The sequence below is a fragment of the Dermacentor variabilis genome, chromosome 4, assembly GCF_050947875.1.
Source record: "Dermacentor variabilis isolate Ectoservices chromosome 4, ASM5094787v1, whole genome shotgun sequence".
NCBI lineage: Eukaryota > Metazoa > Arthropoda > Arachnida > Ixodida > Ixodidae > Dermacentor > Dermacentor variabilis.
In genome coordinates this window covers 142,955,561-142,975,680 of record NC_134571.1, presented here as the reverse complement: position 1 = coordinate 142,975,680, position 20,120 = coordinate 142,955,561, and the positions used below count along the sequence as shown (strand labels likewise).

Here is a 20,120-nt window from a genome sequence, read left to right as displayed (position 1 = left end):
GCGCACATTTCCCTCTTTCCACCTTGCGTTAATTTTGCACTGCACATGCCTCCGGAACTGTGCCGGTTCGCGTATCGAATGGAATAACACGTGTGCAATAATTGAGAACTTAGTGAAAGCTAAATTGCGGTGCGCTCGCTAGCACAGATTGTCTTGCATATAGTGCAAACGAATAATAATAATAATAATATTTGGGGTTTTACGGGCCAAAACCACTTTCTGATTATAAGGCACGCCGTAGTGGAGGACTCCGGAAATTTTGACCACCTGGGGTTCTTTAACGTGCACCTAAATCTAAGCACACGGGTGTTTTCGCATTTCGCCCCCATCGAAATGCGGCCGCCGTGGCCGGGATTCGATCCCGCGACCTCGTGCTCAGCAGCCCAACACATAGTGCAAACGAATGGTATTGCAACCAGCCTTCCCTGCGGCTGCTGGTCCTGGCAAGCCACATGTTTCTGGGTTGCATAGGGCGTGCCTCGTAATCAGATCGTGCTTCCTGCACGTAAAACCACATAAGTGTATGCGTGCGTGTGCGCGTGTGTGCGTGTGTGTGTGCGCGTGCGTGTTTGCGTGTGTGTTTATTGTTTTCCTTTGCCCACGTACTGAAGGGGTATTGAGAAATGATGAAGTGGCTTGAAATTGGTGGCAACAGCACAACAGAAAAGAACGAAGCGACGAAAACATCCCAGTTCCGAGATGCTAAATGTGGTCGAAGTAATACTGTCTTCGTAAGTTATCTTTTAGCATGCGTCGATCTTCAAAAGTAGGCCACCAGATACCTTTGTTTTCTCCGTAGGAACGAATTCCACGCTTCTCACAGAATGTAGCAGGCATAGCTTCAGCGAAAGCAGAGCGAACCGCATGCCGACGCAGTTCCGCGGCCCTGCTCCAAAAGGTAGGTAGGTGTACGGCAAGATGGAGCCGGCGTTTTCTTCGCTGAACCTAAATGAAAGAGACGACGTCATAAATAGGCGTGCTCATACTGCCAGTTGTCGTGACTGCGCAGAATAAGTGACTGCGAGGGGCGTGACCTAAAACATTTATTTTTGATTAGGCGAACTCGTTCCCAGCAACAACAAACACTCACTGCACAACAGCAGCGGCGAGCACAGTCGTTGGTTATCGAAACTAGATTTGCGGGTCAAGTTCCTTGGCTATACTGCGTATCTCGAGCAATTTGTTCCAAAATGTAAAAGATATGCACATTCCACGTAGCTCATCAGAGCCAAGGTAACGTTTTTTGTCATTGCTTGGATAAAGTCAGTTTATTTTTGTATTTCACCTAATTACAGAATTAGTTATAATTAATTATTCCACTGTTCAAATATATGAGTTACGTGGGTCAAGTGCTATAAACAAGACTCGTCGTATATGCCAGAGTAGTCAGTGGTTCTCGCGTGCGCTCCTGAAACTGCACCACTATTTGCATCGCGCACGCAATCTGACTCGACAAAGATTATTTCGCTGTAAAATAGGCGACCACATTTGAAACAGATTTGACACAGGAATACGTGTACTGCGTTGAACAACAGTGGCGAGCCGGTGAAAACCGGCACCGGGAAAACATGCCCATGTAGCTAAAATGCATAACCAAGGCGTAGCCAAGACGTGTCGATATGAAGGGAAAAAGCTGGGTAGCAGGTGGCCGTGAAACCGTGAAGAAACGGAAAAGCATGTGGGCCTCTACCATTGCCCTACGTCAGCGCCAGTGAATTATAGGACTTATTTCCTGACTTTGCACATGGCCAAGTGCAAAGAAATTATTCGCAGTTCTTCGTTTGTGTCGCTGCTATGAGTGAATTCGCTAACATTTTATCAAAAAGATAACGCAATAATATTACGAAGGAATTTCTCACAAGTGTTTGAGTAAAACAAACTTTTGAATAACACAATGGTGCCTTTTGTATTGCTTGCTACGTATCTTTCCTTACTAATGTGCGTTTACAGGTAATTTTACGGAAGCTTCTTGCGCACTTCTGCATTGAATGTTAAAAAACTAACATTTCATAAAGTTTGAACAATCAAAATAACTGAGTGACTCATTCAATTACAACGCGAAGTCAACAGACAATGAATCACTGCCTTTTCTTGCTTCCTTTTCTCGTGGCCTTCCACGGGTGTAACTTTTATTTAGGCGAGCCGAGACAATATTGCGCATGTAAGGCTTTGTTATGAGCTAATTTTTTTACGGGGAAGCTGTTTATGGCTAGGGTTCCGTAAAATTTTCATCTGTGCGTTCAAAAACCTAGCATCATGTGCAATGACTTGTGCTATTGCTCGCTCTTTCGTCGCCGTCTGCTTCAACAGCTGGTTCTTTGGCGCCTTACCCTTACCCTTAACCCTTACCCCACTAACGAGCTTTGGGAGAGAGTCTTGGCCAGCTCCGACCTCGAGGATCAGCAACGGCTGATTGCGAGGGCCCAGGACGCGGCCCGAGCTCAAGGCATTCTGGAATGAGGACGCCTCTCCAAAGCTGCATTCACCCAATAAAAATGTTTATTCTTTCCCTCTCTCGGCGAAACCACGCGAATGCACCCGCGCCACTGATCATGCGCTCGTCGTCGTCGTCATCTTGCATGGCTGGCTTCGTTGCCGCTCATCACCCGAGCATTCCCATATTTCCCTGCATGCTCGTGCCACTGCTCGCGCCTTCGTCGTTGTCTTCTTCCAAAGCTATAGCTCCAATGGCGCTCATCATGCCAGCGTTCCTATACTGCGCCCCCCCCCCCCCCACACCCTCTGCGAAGGGGCTGACGGCACTGGACCACTGCCAATCGTAGCGGTCGTTTCGGACTCAAATTGCTTAGCTCAATATATCGCGAAATGAAAACACGAATATATATAACGAATGTGTATAACGAATGCATAACACGAATGAACGTGGATGTATAAATATATATGTACGTGCGCACCTTTGCTCTCGATGACCACCGACCAAAACAATAAATGTGTTGGTAGCTTTGTTCAGAATTCTCTGTCATCTTTCTCTGCACTACCCAGTTTCGCTGGTCATACACCTTACACCCTCACAGAGTAGAATGGCTCATGATTTTTCACGCGGCAATGTCAAGCTTGAAATTATTTCTTCTGTTAACTACAGTTAACGCGAACTTTGATGCTGTACGACTGGCCAGCTCAATAAACCTGACGATCGATGCGACCAAACCCTGCAAGCTCCGAAGCAGCACGACGCAGGGCACACCAGCAGCTAATGCACTGCTGTTCCCTTACGAAACTGCTGCCCCATGCATGGATGCCCCTGCGTCGAGAGAAACTGCGTTGTTGTCACCACATGACGTGTTCTACGCCGCTGGCTCGACGACAACAGAATCCCGAAAGGACTGGTTGAACTCAAAGCTATAAACCGTAGCGGCCATGGTCTGGCATTCGGAAATTCAATTGTTTCATCGTCATTACCACTTTCTCAATTTTTGACGCTCTTTTCTTTTCTTTCCCGTTTATGTTGCATGTTGCCAAAGCGTTCAATGACACTCGTTAAAACTCAGTAGAAAGGAAACCACAAAGTTTCGCTTTTTTGTACTTCAACGACATCTTCAACATTTCGTCAATTTCTTAGGCAGGGAAATGTCGAATTCCCCTCGCCCAGCTTAATTGTTAACTCAAAAGTTTCGATTGAATCCGTGGTGTATGCGGAGACTGAGCCGCCTTGGCTTGAGGTGCAGCGATGATGATCTGGTAAGCGGTCGACGATGAACGTCTATCGGAATTGCATTGATAGATAAATAGATATGTAGATAGAAAGATAAGTCGATAAATTATCTTGTACTTGCAAAACATTTCGAAATCAACATGGTAACAATGCAAAGAAAGACACAGCAAGTTTACTCTTGGATCATTAGTACATGAGGTGGTACATTATTTTTGTCGGCTGAATACCGGGCTTTTTGTTTAATGTGGGCGCCGAAGGAGTATTTACGTTCGCTTTAGGGGCATGGCGCCTTCGTTACTGTGACGTGGTTAGCCGACGTCTCATGGCAAGGACTCTTGAGCTCCAGGCCTTACTGCTGCTTCAACTTCCGCAAAAAGCTTTGACGAAGAAATAATGCAAGTGTTGAACTGGTTGTCTGAATATGTTTTCTATTAATCATACTCTTATAGCATTATCTTTCATAATGCGAACAAGAGATTCATCTTTCGTTTCGATATCTTGCGTAGTTCAGGTTTGCAGGAAAACAGTATCTGATGCCGCGGCAGGCGCATTACTGCATACTACTTACTCGTTCTCAAGAAAACGGCGTATACTATCAAAAGTGGCAGTCGATAGGAAACTCAGCAGGAAATTTGTTCGTGTCATGCGTTGCACAGCTACGCTTTCTCGATAAGTGTGCAGTGAAGCACAATTTAAAGACATAAATGATCAGGGTTCTGTGCATGCCATCAAGGATGTTATGAAAAATTACTGAGTCTGCATCTGCCACAATAGAAACCATAATGTGCTAAGAGAAAGTTGTTCTTTTTATGTTTCCTGTGTATGTACTGTAGCAGAGAGCACAGCTAGTGAACACGTTTGTGCTTGAGTACACTAACTGTGCACTGAGCGCTCCTGTCTTATTATTTGAAAGGAGCCAGCAGCTTTGCACAACTAGCTTTGCAAAACTGCAGTAAAAACCAGCTGAATTGTGTTACGATGGCGCGGAGGTTGCCTTGTAGGTTATCAGGCTCATATCTTTTCATCAGGCAGAACAAGATGTGATAGAGGAGCAAAGGCGGCTCCTCCGATATCGCGTCAGATTTCGTCGTGATATCTGCCTGTTCTCCAGGAAAGCGCAAGGTTTGGCCGGCGCGCCGCTCCCTACCCTGCTAATAGACATCAATTTTTACAACTGCCTTTCATTTGTTCACATGGCATTTCCTCGTGGCTCATTTTCGCAGCAATTATCTCGTGAATGGTGATTCTCGGGAGTAGGCATTTTTCGGTCCTCCTCAACGCTCTCGTCATCGCGATACGTCACGGCATGCCCTTCTAACTCTTAATGTTCACACTAAGCGTATTGATAACCTTGCTCGTAACAGCGGCTGCCGATATCAACATCATGATGAAAAATGCCGGTGTCGACTAGTAGTTTGGCATGAGAGGTCAAACGCTCGGCTGCTGGGTCTCTAAGCAAGAGTGCCAAACCAACGAAACAGCTCCACAAGTTACGATCGGCCTCGGGCTAGTTAAGTGAATGAAGTCATAATATCAACACTGCGCGCCTCACTTTGGAACCGCATTACATTTTCATTGAGCACCCACCAGGGCTATTACGCTGAAGCACACTACGTTTCATCCGCCTAGCGACGTCCAGAAGAAAAACTAACGCTATATCGCCCCAAAATGTACCTCGTATCCTTTTTCACACCTGAAACTGAGCTTACACATACTAATGCTTTTCTAGTTGAAATATGTGTTTTTACCTTAATATATTTAGCGCTTCTAGACATTTATCGCCAGCCTAGATCTTAAACTAATTTAATTTTATTCTACTGACTTTCCACTAACGCAAAATTATCAGTTCAATATGTTTAGTGTGGCCTAGCAACGCCGTAACAAGAATTCAGATGTGGGCTGCACAATACGGCCCACGGCCACTTAATATTTATATGATGTGCTCGGGCAGCAATCACACCATCACTGTAAGATTAATGGAATGGCAGATTTTCCCCCCAGAACAGCATACGTCACGAACCGTTGGCGGCGTAAGGCACTTCGACCCTTTCTGGTCTGATAAACCCTTGAATTATGATTTTTGCAGTAAATATTCAATGTCATGAACGACAAAAATAATATAATTTACGTCAATATGTATTCAGAAGTGCTTATTACATAGTTTAGAGAAGAAGGGGAACTGAGGCGCTCGATTTTGTTCATACTATGCCAACAGATAACGAAGGCAAGGAAAGCATCGGAGAAATGAGCTGTAGTTGAAAGTGAAATGTACAAAAAATAATGAAAAGGAAATGAAAGTGGACGAAAAGATAACGAGCCGCCAGTGGGAGCCTAACCCACTACCTCTGCATTACGCGAGCGTTGCACTACTAATTGTGCTACAGCGAAGGCTATCAAACAGTCCACTAACTTGGGCATGTATGTTTACCAGACCTGGCATTACGAGTGTTAGCCAGCGCCACTACAAGCCAAGGTGGGCGAATGTGAGACACCCTCTATTACATAATTAGCCTAATTTGTTCCCTAGATAAATGTGTCTCCCTGATATTTCACAATTCCCTGTGCGTCACACCAAGCTGGGGTTTGGTGTCTGAGCTGTATCTTTGGACTCTGTTGCCTAATAGGCCAAACAGGTCTTCAAACAATCTGTCATCGTATTTGACTCAATCATGATTGTGAATTATGAAGTCCTAAAATAGCTTGCTGCTTGCAATTCAATAGTTTCTTGGTAGTTGATGAAAAAGAACCTGGGGATCTTTGCCAAAAACTCCATTCTGACTTTTTTACGTACTTTCCCTGCCTCTTCTTGTTCGGGTGCACGTAATATAAGACTTTCGCCACATTGAAACTATTGAAACTGAAAAAGGTTAAAGAATAAAATGTAGAAGCGTAGGATCGCATGCTAGAAGCAGATAACAAAGCCGCACGACAACACAACGTATTTTACAACGTACTAACGCCAAGACCTCCTCATTGGCGCAGCGTCCATGATTAATCTGTCATGCGCTTTCCAATATATACCGTAACATTACACTGAATAATTGTTGACTACTGAGCTAGCGAAAGTCATCCTGGCAAATATCGGCTTATATCGGGCCTATCGTGGTTAAGCGACCATCAGTTTTTCGTGTCTAGCAATGTTGGCGCCAATAAGGTCGTTCGAAGCGTTCTACTACACAGACACAGAGAGCAAGCTTTCGTCAGTGACACATATTAATCACCTTGCAATGAACTGACCAACGTTTGGAAGGTCAATTTCTTGCCATAGTACTATATCGGGCCATATAGGTATTAGGACGCGTAACCTCGCTCATAGGAAAGCCTAGTCAGTGTTAAAGTTGAAAACCAGAACGTTTTCTATAGGTATAATACCTAGAGCGGGATGTCAGAATGGCGTCTTTTCAATAATTTCTACAATGACTGCTTCGGTTTTCCAAATAAACGTTCGTAGGCATGAAGAAATTCTCAGAACGTGTGGAGAACCTTTTAGCAAGATTCTGACAATGTTTTATACGAAGCCTTGTAGAAGCTGATAAAGAGACACTGCTAAAATTGACAGTCACCTAAGTATCTTTGCGTGCTTTGAATGCGAAAGTATAATGACAGCTCTGAATAATTGGTCACGCCATGACACGTGGCGTCACAAACTGTCATGCGTCATTCGCAACTCTCCCTTAATCCTCTTTCATCAACCCTGTTCTTAATTGTACCAACTTTAATACACCTTATTACCCATTAATCCATTTTGATACACCCTAATTATCCTTAATCCACATTGCTCTAATTTGTAGCAACCTTAATCCACTTAAGTCCACTTTATTTCATTTCACCTTCATTCACTTTACTTCATATAAATATACTTTACTACACTTTAAGTCACCTAACTCTTCACTTGTTCTGACTTTAATTCTGTATTACTACTGAATTCATACAAATCGGTAATGATGTCACTAATGATGGTAAATTTTTAACCACTCGTTGCGGACAAGGCCAGCTTCTCTGCCTCAAGGGACCTATAATGCTATTGCATTATTCATGCATTGAAACTGGAGTACCCGGAAGCACCTAAATCTGTCAGCAGATCTTTTTGCGTCTAACAACTTATATGCCCAATGAAGTGAAAAATCCGGCTTCCGTCTGGCGTTATCGCCCGATCGTACCAAAAACCATGTAACCGAGTGATGGCATCACGTTTCTGGCGCTGGATCAGTGGCGACTCGCACTTAGAAATCCCACGGGGTGAATAAGGGTGAATTAATATTGTAGATTAAAGTATATGAAGGTTGATTAATGTAGATTAAAGTGAATTAAGGTGCATTAAGGTTGGTACAAATTAGAGCACGGCGTATTAAGGTAGAGCTTCAATATAAGGTGATAACATAGACAAGGCCCTCATGCTTTCGCCTTCAAATCACGCAAGGTTGCATACGCGAGTGTCATCTTTTGGGGGAGGGGAGGGGCGAGGGAGCAAAAGCAACTTTCGGGCCTCGGTGACCCACGTTGCGTTACAAGACCTGCTGCGGACAGTAAAATGTGACCCGAAATATGCTGCATCTTGTCGAGCAAAAAGGTGCAACCTTTCTCACTGTAGTGTGCATCATGTGGCGCTATTGAAGTTCGTTTTGGCCCTCAGGGCTTTACAAAAGTTCAGCTACCCTGACTTACATACTCGTGTATATTCGTATCTCTGTTTGGTCACTTTGTTACTCTTTGATGCGCAACATTTATGATTATTATTTTTGAGGTGGATTGTGTTTAGCATATGCATCTCCTGCAACATCGCTTCACGTTGAGTGAACATGCTGGGTCGTGCATTGGTGAATACACACTTTCGGTGCTTCGAACACAAAGGCAGGGACGGGGGCATACGTTTTCACATCAGCAACGTTGGTTTTGGCCTGCGTAAGTAAGCCTTTCTAAGCCACAGTTGCGCCAGGTAGAAGATTAATGATACGTTTATTAAATTTAAATACAAGCTTTCTGTACGATTTCCGTTGACCTCTGCAGGTATTTCTGGGAGGAAGCAATGAATTCAAAGCGACGTGTTCATTGAAACACAAGTGCATATTTTTTGTTTGCCTGCGTTCCACCACCATATCTGATGTCCGTCTATTTACAGCTCATCCGTTAATTCCGCAATGTATGAAAGCTGCTTCTTCAATGTACTTTCTAACTGGTTCTTGTTGATACCAAGGTTTTCCGGAAAGTAACTGAGGAGCGTCTTTCCTGTAATACAAAAGCTGGTGCCTGATACTGTTTGCTTGTGTGTTCGGACATTCAAAATTCCAATAATCTAAACTGACAGTCCTATCTCCACTGGCATTTTTTCGGCTCCTTCAAATTTTACATAAAAACAATCGCCCTCCAAAATATACGATAAATTACTCTGTTTACTACAAACGCTAAACGAGCCTGAGATAAGCAGGTTGCTGTTGTGTCGGCTCGCGCTCATGTTGATAAGAGCACTCTGCGAAGTGCGCATGCGCCACTAAGTGTTAAAAGCAAAGTGCCCCTTGCTAGCGGCCCTCTCTTTCTTGCCGAGCCTCAACCCACAAGCATGGGTCAATAAACGTCGTTCACCCGGAACTTGTCTGATCCTTTCGGCAGGCCTGGCGCAAAACGTAACAGTTGCTGAAGCCGACCACTGGATCATTCTGGCGGCTTTACCATTCCCAACGTCAAATCAACTAGCCCAAGGCTCCGATTATGGTCATTTTGTCTATTAGCACCAAACGCTGCAAATAGCTTCAGCATGCGTTCATCATATCTTATCTCTATTTCTCAGTGTGTACTAAGTCTGTTCTCATAGAACATAATCTTACCTGTCTGGATTGAATTTTTCCGGATCTGGGAAGAGTAGAGGGTCATGGTGCATAGCGTAGACAGGCACGACAACAGCGCAGCCGCTTGACAACCTGATGCCTGTCTCACCAAGGACGTACTCTTTGCTGGCAATCCTTTGGAGCCTGAATACAAGACAAATTTTCAACCCGTGCAGTGTGCATTGTTTGGCAACTTCATACATGTTGAAAGAGGGGCAACAAGTAGAAAATAGACTGGGACTCACTGTGTAGAACGCACAGTGGACATCAGCGACGGTCCTGGTTTATTGATTTATTTATTTTATTTTTACCTACTGTCAATCCCAATACGGATTATCACAGGAGGGTAAGTACAGGGCGAAGAATGGAAAATAAGAAAAGTTAAACCTCATACAACCAAATGTCACGCAATGGACGACTGCACAGACAAATCACATTGGCACTTGGCTCTATGAGGACAAAGGCAAGAACATAAGACTGTTTCGAAAGTGCGAGGCTGGCAAATCGCTTTCAATTAGTTTAGAGAAACGAGCTAAAGATGTGCTACTGATAATGGAGGCGGTCAGATTAATCCATTCTCCAATCGCTAGGGGGGAAAACGAGAATTTGAGGGCATCTGTATGAAATTTGTATGACGCAAGGGTTTCTGGCGGGTAGTTCTTGCTGTGGATTGCTTAATATAACGGGACAGGTCTATATTTAGGTGGTTCTGCAATAGTTGATACATTACCCTTAAGCGCACCAATTTCACATGGTTTTTATGTTTAGTAATCCAGCCTTATTAAGAAGTTTTGTGTGTGAATCTGTTCGGTTGAATTTGTTTAAAATGGCCCTAAGCGCTTTTATAACTCCTTCGAGCTGTGCATGCGTGCGTGTGCATGTGTGCGTGCGTGTGCGTGCGTGTGCGTGCGTGCGTGCGCGCGCGTGGAAACCGAGCAGTGTTTGAGTATTCCAGGAGTGGCCTGATAAGTGTATTTTGGGCCAGTAACTTTGTGTCTGGTGGTGCTAGCTGTAATCGCCTCTTCAAAAAAGGCAGTCTTTTTAGTGCAAATGATGTGAATATTGAGTATGAAAATCCCATCGTAGACCTTGTGACAATATGACACCTAGGTATTTATCGTCCTTAACTTTAGTCAGGTTAGTTTATTAAATGGTATATTATAAAGTTGGAGGAATATTTTTGTAGTTATGAATAGCCAAGCCGACTTTTTCTGTTTATGTGCATTTTCCAGTCATTGAACAACACGGAACCTGCCTTTAAGCCTGTATCGAAGGGGGTGTGGTCATCATCGTTTGTACAGAATGCAGTCGTCAATCGTCTGCAAACAACCTGCATCCGAGATTACCAATTGAAGGCAGATCATCTAGAAAAATATGAGGATAAAACCGATGCCAGAACACTACCCTGCGGTACACCAGAGGCCACCGGTAGGACTATTTCACGTGATTGAGTTCTACGAATTGCGATCTGTCTGTGAGGAAGTTCGTGATTCAGTCAAGAATTCCTTCCTTTCCCGGAGTAAATTGAAGCTTCAGAATAAGTTTGTTATGAGACACCCCTTCAAGAACTTTAGAAAAACCCAGCAGAATGAGATTGATTTGTCTTTTTTTTTATGATCGATGCTTGAGGAGGAATCACGTACAAATTCGATAAATTGGCTTACCGTAGACATGCTCTGGCGGAAACCGTGTTGAAAAGCAAATAAAATTTTGCATTCTTCAAGGTGATTCGTTATGTGTTTTAGCATTATGCGCATGAGCAATTTCCCAACTGTACAATTTAAGGAGATTGGTATATAACGATTTATTGGGGTATTGGTTTATTGTTTATTGGTCTATTGGTTATTGGTCTATAATGGTTTATCTGGCCATAAGAACAATTCATCCTGACCTTGGTGCAGGTGGATACATCCGTAGAGTCTCCGACAAAACGCAGTGCAGATACTTCATTCTGGAAACAACATCCAGACTAGGATCGCAGCCCTGGGCAAATAGGCGAGAAGACAAAGAGAGAAGAAGTAAATCAGGGTGAATTTAAGCAACCAAAGGTTCCTCAGTGGCTATCTGCGAGAGGAATTTGCCTGACGTTTGCCATTTTGTTATTGTGTTTCACAAATACAGTTAACGCGAAATGAGAACCCTCCTCACAACGGACAGCAATTACCATAGTCAAGTATTGAAGGGGTCAAAAGCTCTGTATTTGGTGAGCTTTAATAGCACATCTGTGCAAGAAATCCGCACTGACACCCCAAAAGGAGATGAATGATGGAGTGAACCTTCCAACTAATATAGGTTTGAAACACGTCCATATATACACAATCATCGAATTAAAGTGCAAAATGAATAAGAACCAAACAAGCGAAATATGCACCAGGCACGTACTATGAACTTCATCGGACACGTTCCGCCCTTTAACGCCCCTTTCCAGTTTTTTTAAGAAATGCGTGCTCTTTCTATAAAACGTGTACTGGTTATGTGCTCTGGCACAAGCTACCCTACCATGCTATCTTCGTTCCCTTCATCAGAACAGCTTCATCTGCGCGTCTTCCGAACATAAAATAATATCCAAGCACTTGTCTCTAGGCAAAATGACGTGCATCAAAGCCCAGGAGAATAGACATGCTTGTACATTTATGTTCACAGAGCCATGCTTCAAGACAGCGGGCGGTGTTTTTCATTTATCATTCACTCCCTTTGTGTCATTTCTAAGTTGATTACCCCCCCCCCCTCCTGCTCCTCCAGAATAAATGTACCCGGGAAATTCAACTGAGGAGAAGGGTCTTGTTCGTTTACAAAAGAAAAAGAAAAGAAATATAAAAGAAGAGTTAGAGATCTACGCTGTTATAAATTTAGCATTCTGAAAAGGCAAATCGTTGAAACAATCTGAGACATGACTGAAAGTACATGACTCAATGCTACCATAATGCGGAAGGCAGCGCCTCCATCTGTAAAACCAGTCTGTCCAAATGTGTTTTTCATCATAAATATCTCTCGCGGTCTGGATATTCTTGTGTTTTCGACCCTTTCTCCCAATTGATCCGCAGCTCACTCTACTTCGCCATTTCACCTACTGTCGAATGCTTAGATCCTCTGGTCACCCACCAAATTGCGCCATCTAGCCGGGCCTTGAATCTGCGCCTTCATCTTTGGGTTGTCTGTGCGTGCAACTATGAATTCCCCGTGCTCTGTTCTGCGTGTGACTGGAGGGACACACAAACGCCGGCAGCTGATCTTATCTCTGTTCTTCCTGTCTGAGACAACGCAGTTTTACGCTATGAGACTTCCCTTAAGGCAGCGGAACTACATCACACCACGAAAATACGCTATGAAAAGGCACATCTGAAGGACGCGCCTGCTTCTGTTTTGCCTTCGGACCTGATAATTTCCATTTCGCCACTACAGAAGGCTAATTCAGTGCGACTTCAATCATTCTTATCGCCACACTTACGCACAGATCTGTCTCGAAATCTGACTTACCTTTTACCGACTGTGACATGTGAGAAGAGGGCGTTAGCTACTATCGCTCCACCAACGAAAACTTAATTTCGATGAAACGCACTTTTGTTCAGACGCCGCTGTTTGCCTTTACGCTAGTGGTAACGTGGGCGCAATGCTGTATAAATCAGAGTTGTAATGGGAAACACACTCTAGGTGCACCCAAGCAGTGGCTTTCCATAAATGAATGGCAATAATCTTGCACAGACATGCGGATCTTACGTGTGTTTCAATGCATTCATTAACTTCTTTTCGCAGTTTGTTCTGCACATCCGGGTTTAGCGCCAGGAGATATGCGGTGTACGCCAATACCGCTGACGTGGTGTCCAGGCCGGCGAGAAAGAACTGCACGCATTGAGCCATAGCTTCCGTTTCTGTCAAACCTAGAGGAGAAAATGGGATTTTAGTGTCGCTTTACCACTGCTGAGAAAAAAAAAATTTTTTTCGACCTCGGAACATACGTCCCAATTTAAAACTCAATCATATGGATAGTGCGAAGCTAGAATAAATGTTTCACGTAAGCCGTAATGAATAAGTAAAACCATCAAGTGCTCGGCATTTTCAACAAATTTGACAGTCTGGTGTCAGGCACTGTCCAAGGATTTGTGTTCGATGGCCTTAACCACTATAAAAACTGAAGCCGCCACTGCTTTAACTTGGATATTTCACCGATCACTGGAACTAACGTACTCACTTTGATGATGGTTTAGGGTGTGACACTGTTACTACTGGAATTTCGTGGCATATATGTGGGAACTTGTGCGAATCGAAGCTTTTTCTGATTTGTTAACCCGAATGTTACGCAAATGTAAGGCTTAAGGTTCTAGTCCAATGTTAATGCAAACGCAACACGACACAGAAGTAACACATCGAGGCAAGTGCTTCAATGTAGATTTCACGTACTTCAGATAAGGCACAAATACTCCTTAAATTTATTAAATACAACGCAAGTGTCTGTCGATAGTTCGCACTGCACATATCACCACCACATCACAAAGCCAAGTTTTTTTTTTCACGCTAGTTGTAATCAGAAATGTCAGCGTTCGTAATCACCCATGCGAGTTCAACCAGCAAAATTTTCCCGATTCCACGAGCGTCGTGTCATATATAGAAGTGATCCACAGAAGGACCTGGTGCATTGTATGTTCTCTGGTATCTTCTCGATGGCGCTGTTTACTTGGCACAACAGTGAGAAGCGGCAAATGCGTCGTGAAATATGAGACCTGAAGAGAAGCGTTTAGCTTGCCTGTTTTCACAATCAACATTTATTGCCCTCTCGATGTAAACCACATGGTCAGTCGCTCGACCTGTGCCCCATCTGTAATGACAGACTAGGTAACAGCTAGCGAGACGTACAAGGAAAGCACATCCCATGAAAGTCGGTAATTACAGGTTTTCTAGCTTTCGTCAATCAACGCTAATGCCTACAACGAACACCAATGGCGTTTTGCCATGTCTGCTCTCGTAACCAGGGGTCGCTGCCTCAGATGCGTGCTTAACAAAGCGCAGCGCGAGGAACAATGCTCACTCAGTGTCGATAGCTCCCGCGTATGGTTGTTCCACTTCCTCTTTAGAGTCTCACATGCGCTCGCGTTCTGCATCACCATTCGCAAGATAACGAGGACATTCTTGTTCCGGTCTATGCTGTGCTTTCGCGTCCTTTTTGTTCACACGCTCAAAACACCGTTCGCTCTGTTTTGCTGTTGACATGTTTTCACGTAAGGCAACTGACCTATACAGCCAGGTAATCAATTCAGTCACTGACTTCTTTACTTCTCTGTTTCCAGGAACGTCTCAAGGAACGAACATGAACATCGCCTTGTTAAATTTACGCATTTGATTGTATCAAGCAGCAAGAAACGCAAAGCCACAACTGCAGGCATGACAGCCCTGATGCACGTTCGTGGTCCACTAACTAATGAATATGGGCAAGATTTCTGGGTGTTGGCTTAGTGAGTACTGTGGTAGTCGTTATAGGGAAATGGTGTTATGTCTTCCCTATAAAACAGCACCAGTCGGTACCCACAAAGTCGAGGCCAGCGGCAAAATAGCTGCGCTATAGTAACTTCTTCACGAGGACTCCATATGCAACAATTACTTCAGTGATGTTTAGATGGCATTGGAGCCGAAATACAATAATTTCATCAACACTCGGGGGTATTAACGGGTGACTTCTTACTCCAGAAAACGACGCCGTCTTCAGATAGTTCACGGGAGAGAAAAACTCAGAATGATAAGTAAGAAGTAACAATAGGTCTTGATTCCACTACATTCGCCATAGAAACAGGTTGCTGATCAATGGCAATGCGTAAAGAATATCCTCGTTTCATAAAATGCAAAAAAAAATATTTCCGCGAAGGTATTTCTCACTCACGTCTCGCTCCAAACAAAACGTTGCACTTGGAGTCAGACCCTAAGTTGAATACTTCTGAATTATGTTCCGGTGCACCTTCGCCGGCATCGCTCAAGGTTCCTTCTTGCGCGTCTATCATAAGCTGAAGAAAGTCTTCATGGCGCTGCAAAATATTAAATAAGGGCATGTGAACGTTCAATTCACAAACAGGGTACTTTCAAACCGCGTGCCACAACTCATGAGTGCACAAAAAGAAAACGCACCACTACCACCTAGTCAAGGCATATGCTTCGGAAGAGTGCGGGTCCGTGACCTGTCGAGCACATGATTTTTTTTAGAACTTAGGTGCAACTAAAAGAAAGTGACAACCGGAGAAAAACGCCTCAAATAATGCAGAGTGCTAAAATTCCAGTGACGTCAAGCAGAGCAGTTTAAGAAATTTTCTCGTGCTAGCAAACTTGGGCACGAAGAACTTCGGACATCTGATCAGTTTGAATAAAAATAAAGCGCATCGTTGACATTATGATTCGATTTCGCTTCATGGTAGCGCCAAAAGGGTTTAGCTGTGTTCAGTAATGTATTTGAAGATTTAGCATATCCTTTACAGGCACTAAAGATTCATAAGGAACCTCGTTTTTTTTTATTGTGCCTGACCAAAATGACAGCAACCGAGATATACAATTTTTATTAACACACATTCGAAGCAAACACTTAACGAATAATAGTTACCTACCTTTATTGCACAGTGTACTTATTTTATATGAAGGGTCAATTTCTTATGAGCGGATGTGGCAAATTTCACCCTCATTAATAAATAATTTGATAGTTCACTGATACACAACTTGTTTCCTCGATGGTTTTCTTGGCAGCTGGTTTACGGCTTGACCTCTTCGTTTTCGCTTTCATCACATAAAATATTTTCAAGCATTTTCTGCTATTAAGGTGACTGCAGCCATTTTCGCCCAACATTGTCTATTCGCGTTTGTTACAAAAAATGGATCTTTGAGGATGTGTTGGCTGTCCAAACACCATCCCTTCAACCTTATTTTCTTGCAATTTCCGAAAGTGCGCTTATACTTGTTATCAGAACGCCCTTGCTGCACCTTCGCGTTACTTCAGGATGCTAAACGAATAAAGGTGCAAACTGCAATTCAGTCTGTGGAATTTAAGCCTTCTCTGGCACTTTTGCTTTTCAAGCATCTAAACAGGCGTAGAAGTTCTTTTTCCGAGCATTTTGTTTCAAGTCATCGTTAGAGCACCTCACACAGTCACAGTAGTATCACAGTATTATGAAGGCCATTGTGCGGCATTCATGATATTCTTTCATAGACTGCCTAATAATTTTTATTGAAACAATTGAGTGACATGCATTGTCAACAGCATGAATTCCAACAAGGCGCATGCAACAACATGCATTCCAACAAAACAGTCTTTCATGTGAGTGTGTCCACAAAAACACGTCTTTCTATGGGTGTGAAAAAAAATAAAAAAGCACGTATTAAGATCAGAAACGAGAAGGAAGGGGGTTAACCGAGGGGCCCGATTTTTATTAGTCACATCACCATAAATTAATCACGATAAATTAATGGAAATGAAATTAGATGAAAAGACAACTTGCCGCAGATGCGGAACGATCCTACAACCTTTGCATTTCGCGTTCTATGCTCTACCAATTGGGCTACCGCGGCGCCGTTTCCCCATCCACTTTCTTTGGTATTTATGTTTCCTAGAAGAACCGTGGCAGTGCTAGCAGGGTGAAGGTTGTGGGATCGTTCCCCACCTGCCCCGTGTTATCGTTTCTTTATTTCTTTCATTAAGAACAAGTAATTTCTCCCATGTTGTCTTTTGTGTCAGGGTTTGTTGGCTGTAAAGGTCACGTTTCTTTACTGTGGTGTGGTGACAGTATGCACGCTTAGCAACTTTACAAGAAGTATAACTCAGCAGGAACAAGCATTTCTTAAGCATGGTCCACATAAATACCTCATTTTCTCGCTTCTTGATAACGGCAAGTGTGAAGTTCTTGAGATACTCAAAGGCTCTGGGGTCAAACACCTTCATTCGAAGTGCATTCATCAGTCCAGGAAACAACACTAAAAAAACATATATTCTCCCTTGACGAATTTTCGAAAAAGGCATTTTCACAAAAGCTGCAAGTCATGCACTAACATCATCTTCGTCAGTAATACACGAGTATAACATAAAACTGCCGCCATTCAGCCTACTGTAAATCGCCGCACCGAGATGCATTCTTGGAAACAACAGCTTGAAACAGCGCAACAGAGGACACAGCGAAAGAACCACACGAACACAGACATTACTCCTCGTTAAGACGAAGTTTTCTTGTCAGCTGTGGACACACGCAAGTATGGGCCGGCTGAAAATAAATCTCAGCACCAAAGCTCCTCTGCTCCAAATATGCAACTGCAACAGTTGGCATAACTTGAGCAAAAGTTCGCGAAGCCAGCTTTGTTTGGAGTGCCCATGCTGCACCTAATTTCGCGGAGTCTCCTACAGTTACCACATAAGGAGCCTTGGCAGCACCAACAAATTTTCGTGTATTTCCAGTGGTTGCAGACGCATCACAACACAAGACTAAAAAGTTCAGATGTTTGCGAAATTTTCTACAATATGGCCAATACACTGAACGCAAGCTCGAATAAACGTTACAAAAGAAACGATAACGCTTTATTCAGGCATTCTACATAAAACTGCACCGACTACTCAAGCTCGTTTTGTGCGTTTCTTCTGCATCCGTACATACATAGTATCTGTTCTATTAATCAAGTTCATTTTTATCGCTCCATTTTTTTTTACTTATCCGCAAACACACAATGCGCACTGCGAACACTAACACGTGCGAATTATCAATTCCTTTGACGTTGTGACTAGCGCTAACAAGACTAACTTGAAAAAAAATGGGACAGGACAGAGCGCTAGACTTCAACTGACAAGCTTTATTCAGAAAGAAACCTACAAAAAACCACCCTAGCTATAAATGCGCAGACGGACGCGTAAACGAATGTGCTACGTAGGAGAAAACCAAATGCGCAACGAAGCTGATAGGCGCCCGCAGCAAACTATTACAAAGCATTAATCAGGCTCTTCTCAAGCTACAACACCTCTTTATCAGTGAGTGCCAGGGATGGAGCACTTACACATTCACCAACATCTTTTGAAATGAAATACGCCTCAAATCTTTCCCTATCTAACTGCCTGGCTAACCGTCGGAGCACTTGCGTGTTTGGAAACAGTGGAAGTCTTTACGTGTACATGTACAGCAGTGCTCAGCGAAGTGGCCAGCGCCTACCATAGCGTTTACGGTATTCCGGTGCTCCCTAAGCCGCTCCCTAAGCCGCACCTGACTGTTTGTCCAATATAGCACTTTCCGCAGGGAAGTCGAATTTTGTACACCACACCCACACTACAGTCAACCAAGCGGGTGACATGGTACTTAGTGCGTGTACCTTGACTCCCAACATTTTTATACCAGCCTGCACATTCTTGCGAGCTTGAGTGGCGCTGAAAAAGCAACAACCACACTGCACATGTTCGTCCCATTCTTTAGGTGGAGGGCACACCCCGTGTACGTATGCCACGGCCACAGGACACCCCCTGGGGCGTGTATTATTGCACCGAGCGGTTGCCGGGCAAGCTTTTATCTCTTTAATGGGGCTCTCAGGGACTGACACCAAGGTGTCAACGGGATACCCGGCCCTACGTAAACGGCTCGCTTGTGGCTGAACGCGCAGGAAACCTGGTGCACATGAGCTTTAACCAGAGCAGCTTCCGCGCAGTTAATAGCTATACTTCTTTGCACTAACTTAGAGTGGGCCTACGAGTAGCCAAGCAAGGGCTTCTTGCTCCTAGGAGAGTATATACAACAAATGGAACTATCAATTATTGTGATAAAAATATCTAGGAATTGTAGGCGACCATCTACTGGCAACTCGTGTGTAAACTTAATACCTACTTTTCAGAACACCCAGAACGTTTTTAACAGCATAGCAGCTCCCCTAAGGCTTCACACCCTTCATAACAAGAAAGTCATCGACATACCTAAAAATGTTAACTACAAAAGTACTCTCAAGTAATGTTGAAATACGATTGTCAGAACAGATTATAACAAATCACTTTAAAAAGGCGCTATGCGCTATCCGATGCAGATGCCATCTTTTTGGAGAAAGGTGTCCTCGTCAAAAACAACAAGGGCATAAGGGAGACAAAACCCTAGCATCTCAACAAAATTGTCAACAGAAAGGCCAGTGGTATTTTAAAAGTCAACGGGACCAGACTCTTCAATATGTTCCCTGACATAAAATAAAAGCCAGCCTGGGGGAGGGAGTAAAAAAGCTCTTCCACATCAACAGAGAAGGCAACCAACGATTCCCCGGTATTTTCATGTGTCAAAAGGTAGTTAACGAGTTAACTTGAGTTATGCTACACGAACGGGTCATTGACATGCAACCTATCAAGGTGTTTCTGAAGAAATGTTGACATTTCTCATTGTCAAGACTCTATTTCATTTACAATTGCTCTTGGAGGGACGTCTACCTTATGCGCCTTAGACGAAAAAACATTGTCAATAACGCACATCCCAGGGGGTGCCCTGTGGCCTTGCCATACGTACACGGGTTGTCCCACCGCTTAAGAAAGGTGGTGAACAAGTGCGGTGAGGGTGTTGTTTTTTCAGCGCCACTCAAGCTCGCAAGAATGCGCAGGCTGGTAATCAACGCCGGGAGTACATGCACTAAAGACCATGTCACCCGCTTTGTTGATT

General features: G+C 43.7%; 1 protein-coding gene across 1 annotated transcript in view; it reads right to left on the bottom strand.

Moving 5' to 3' along the window:
- Positions 1-20,120, bottom strand: part of LOC142577995 (cytochrome P450 3A24-like) — a 36,060-nt gene that overhangs the window by 1,439 nt on the left and 14,501 nt on the right. Inside the window, exons 8-13 of the mRNA XM_075687422.1 lie at positions 17,324-17,433; positions 15,365-15,506; positions 13,213-13,373; positions 11,387-11,478; positions 9,496-9,639; positions 783-945 (exon numbers count right to left, since the gene is read on the bottom strand). Coding sequence (XP_075543537.1) covers positions 783-945; positions 9,496-9,639; positions 11,387-11,478; positions 13,213-13,373; positions 15,365-15,506; positions 17,324-17,433 — 812 coding nt within the window. The remainder of the gene's footprint in view (positions 1-782; positions 946-9,495; positions 9,640-11,386; positions 11,479-13,212; positions 13,374-15,364; positions 15,507-17,323; positions 17,434-20,120) is intronic.